The 3,560-nt window shown below is 55.1% G+C and overlaps 1 protein-coding gene across 2 annotated transcripts in view; it reads left to right on the forward strand.

Annotated features, from left to right (window-relative positions):
- CATIP (ciliogenesis associated TTC17 interacting protein) overlaps nucleotides 1–2,946 on the forward strand; it is a 13,497-nt gene extending 10,551 nt beyond the window's left edge. For both annotated transcript variants that reach the window (XM_025405254.1, XM_025405253.1), the window contains exons 8-10: nucleotides 1,880–1,956; nucleotides 2,279–2,367; nucleotides 2,573–2,946. In XM_025405254.1, coding sequence (XP_025261039.1) covers nucleotides 1,880–1,956; nucleotides 2,279–2,367; nucleotides 2,573–2,815 — 409 coding nt within the window. In that variant the 3' untranslated portion in view covers nucleotides 2,816–2,946. The remainder of the gene's footprint in view (nucleotides 1–1,879; nucleotides 1,957–2,278; nucleotides 2,368–2,572) is intronic.
- The last annotated feature ends 614 nt before the right edge of the window (nucleotides 2,947–3,560 follow it).

A 3,560-nucleotide genomic window follows, 5' to 3' on the forward strand; every position in this document is an offset into this window, starting at 1 on the left:
AGTGGCCGGATCTCAGCTCACTGCAAGCTCCGCCTCCCGGGTTCACGCCATTCTCCGGCCTCAGCCTCCCGAGTAGCTGGGACTACAGGCGCCCGCCACCTCGCCCGGCTAGTTTTTTGTATTTCTTAATAGAGACGGGGTTTCACCGTGTTAGCCAGGATGGTCTCCATCTCCTAACCTCGTGATCCACCCGTCTCGGCCTCCCAAAGTGCTGGGATTACAGGCTTGAGCCACCGCGCCCGGCCCCAGCTGAGTTTATTTCTTAAAATTTCCGAATAGGTATTGACATGATCGCTACACTGGGGAAAAGGTAATCAAAACATTGTTGGCTTTATCTCATAACTTAGTATGTTTTTGGTTTTGGTGTGCTCATAGCCCACTGCAGCCTCCAACTCCTGGGCTCAAGCAATCCCCCTGCTTCAGCCTTCCTAGTAGCTGGGACTACAGGTATGCACCACAGCTCCAGGCCAACCTTTCTATTTTGAATGCCACATAGCAGGAGATTTCGTAATTTTTCTTTTCTTTCTTTCTCTGTCTCCTTCCTTCCTTCCTTCCTTCCCTCCCTTCCTCCCTCCCTCCTTCCTTCCTTCTTTCCTCTCCTCCTTCCCTCCCTTCCTCCCTCCCTCCTTCCTTCCCTTCCTCCCTCCCTCCTTCCTTCCTTCCTTCCTCTCTCCCTCTCTGTTTCTTGATGGAGTCTAGCTCTGTTGCCTAGACTGGAATGCCATGGCATGATCTTAGCTAACTGCAACCTCTGCCCTCCGGGTTCAAGTGATCCCCTTGCTTCAGCCTCCCAAGTAGCTGGGACTACAGGTGCCTGCCACCACGCCTGGCTAATTTTTGTATTTTTAGTAGAAACCAGTTTCACCATGTTGGCCAGGCTGGTCTCGAACACCTGACCTCAAGTGATCCACTCATCTTGGCCTCCTAAAGTGCTGGGATTACAGGCATGAGCCACTGCAACAAGCATGAGCCACTGTGACAGGCCTCTTTCTCTTTTTGAGACAGTCTTGCTCTGTTGCCCAGACTGGAGTACGGTGATGCAATCTTGGTTCACTACAACCTCCACCTCCCAGGTTCAAGTGATTCTCACGCCTCAGCCACCGAAATAGCTGGGATTACAGAAGCCTGCCATGTCTGCCCGGTTTTTTGTATTTTTAGTACAGACGGCATTTCACTATGTTGGCCAGGATGGTCTCAAACTCCTGACCTCAAGTGATCCACCCATCTCAGCCTCCCAAAGTGCTAGGATTACAGGCATAAGCCATCGTGCCTGGCCAAGAGGCTCCATGATTTACTAGTGCTGTACCTCTAAAGATCCTTTTTGTTTTTTTTTTTAAACGGGGAGCCTAATACTTGCCAAGTCCTGTGTGTTACATGGAGATCCAGAAATGACCACCACCCAGGAACTCAAAACACAAGAGAGGGAGGCAGAAGTAAAGAGGCCCAAGACAGGTCTCTCAAGGGGCACTGTCATGTATGAGTCAGCTTAGGCTGCTGTAACAAAATACCTCAGGCTGGGTGGCTTCAAGAGAAATGTATTTGCAGGAAGGCTGGAAGTCCAAGATCATGGTGCCATCAGGGTTGGTTTCTGGTGAGGGCTCTCTTCCTAGCTTGCAGATGGCTGCCTTCTCAATGTGTCTTCACATGGCCTTTCTTCTGTGCATGAGTGAAGAGAAAGCTCTCTGGCATCTCTTCCTTTTCTTATAAGAGGACCAATCCTATCTGATTAGGGCCCCACCCTTATGACTGCATGTAATGTAATGACCTCCCCAAAGGCCCTACCTCCAAATACCACCACACTGGGGGTTAGAACAACAATTCAGTCCCTAGCAGGCTGCCTGGGAAGATTCTCACTCTCACATGTTGTGTTGCACTCCAGGCACCTGGCCAAGAGAATACAGGTGGGCTCCCCAGGATGCTGCATCATCACCAAGATGCCCATCTTGAGGGAAGTGGGTGAGTGAAGCCCAGGCCTTGGGCATCCAGGGAGAGTGAAGGGGAGTGGGGAAACCTGGGCCTTCCAGGATGCAGGGGGCTCGACCGAGTGTGCGGGACAGGAGCCTGGAATCAGCTGGAGAACATCTACCCTCCAGCCCCTGACCCCAAGCAGTAAGAGAAGGATCTTTCTTACTGGGAGTCCCTTCCTGCAACTCTGCCCATGTGTGCAGAATCCTGGGGTTTCACCTGAGCCTTCTGTTTGGGTGTTCTCGGGATCCCGCTGTGTATCCAGGGAAGGTTCTGGGGTGGGGACGCCCAGCCTTCTTTGTTCCCCACCCAGATGAGATTGAGCCACGCCCAGTGTTTGAGAAGAAGCCCCCGGTGTGGGAGGAGGATATGGAGCTCTATTCGAAGTTCCTGGACCGTAAGGTGAGGGGAGGCTCCACCAGCCTGGGGTTCCCATTCCCCCATGGGCCTTAAATTCATTACTGATCTCTCTGCCCCTGATTGAAATGCACACCCATAGGGGCTAGAAGTCTCCAGTGCCCCTTAGCTCTCCTTGGAGCGAGTGGGTGGGGGCTCCTGGGGTGCGGGGATCCCGTCCGGCTGAGGCTCGGGCTCTGTCCCCCGCCAGGAGGAGCTCCGGCTCGGCCACGCCAGCTATCTGCGGCAGCACCCCGAAGCCCACGCGCTCATCTCCGACTTCCTGCTCTTCCTGCTGCTGCGCCAGCCGGAGGACGTGGTCACCTTCGCCGCCGAGTTCTTCGGCCCCTTCGACCCGCGACGTCCGTCGTCACCGGCCTTGGGCTCCTCCCACCGGCCCAACCCTTTCCGCTCCCTGGAGCCGGAGGGAGACGCCCGCTCGGGGGCGGGCTAGGCTGGGCCCAGGCCGGGACAGGGCAGGAAACCGGTAGTCGGGCTGGGACGCGGGCGGGACGCGCCGGGGCGGGGGCGCTTTCCGGGCTGTGGTTTTGGGGGAATACACGGGGCCCTCCCGCGGCTCTGCAACGCCAGCCGACAGCTTCCCTGGCTAGCGTCTCATGTCTCGGGCTACAAATAGGAACCATTACCGTTGTACCTCGAGCGGATTTCAGCCTTTCCTCCTAGATGCTGTTTTCTTCGTTATCTCCATTCTGCAGATAAGAACACAGAGGCACACGAAAGTTTAACTTTTGGAGTTGGCAGGTGGGGAGGCAGAATTTGAACCTGAACGTTGGACTTGAAAGCCCACACTCGGCCAGGCGCGGTGGCTTAAACATGTATTCCCAGCACTTTGCGAGGCCGAGGCGGGCGGATCACCAGGTCGGGGTATCGAGACCAGCCTGGGCAACATGGTGAAACCCCATCTTTACTAAAAATACAAAAAAATAGTCGGGCGTGGTGGCGCGCGCCTGTAATCCCAGCTACTTAGGAGGCCGAGGCAGGAGGATCGCTTGAACCCGGGAGGCGGAGGTTGCAGTGAGCCGAGATTGCACCGTTGCACTCCAGCCTGGGCGACAGAGCGAGACTCCGTCTCAAAAAAAAAAAAAAAAAAGAAAGAAAGAAAAAGCAAAAGCCCACACTCTTACTAGGTTAGCACGGAGGGGCGGGGCGCCTTGGCACTCAGATCTTACGGTCGCGGT

The sequence above is a fragment of the Theropithecus gelada genome, chromosome 12 (genome assembly GCF_003255815.1).
Source record: "Theropithecus gelada isolate Dixy chromosome 12, Tgel_1.0, whole genome shotgun sequence".
In the NCBI taxonomy this organism is placed as follows: domain Eukaryota; kingdom Metazoa; phylum Chordata; class Mammalia; order Primates; family Cercopithecidae; genus Theropithecus; species Theropithecus gelada.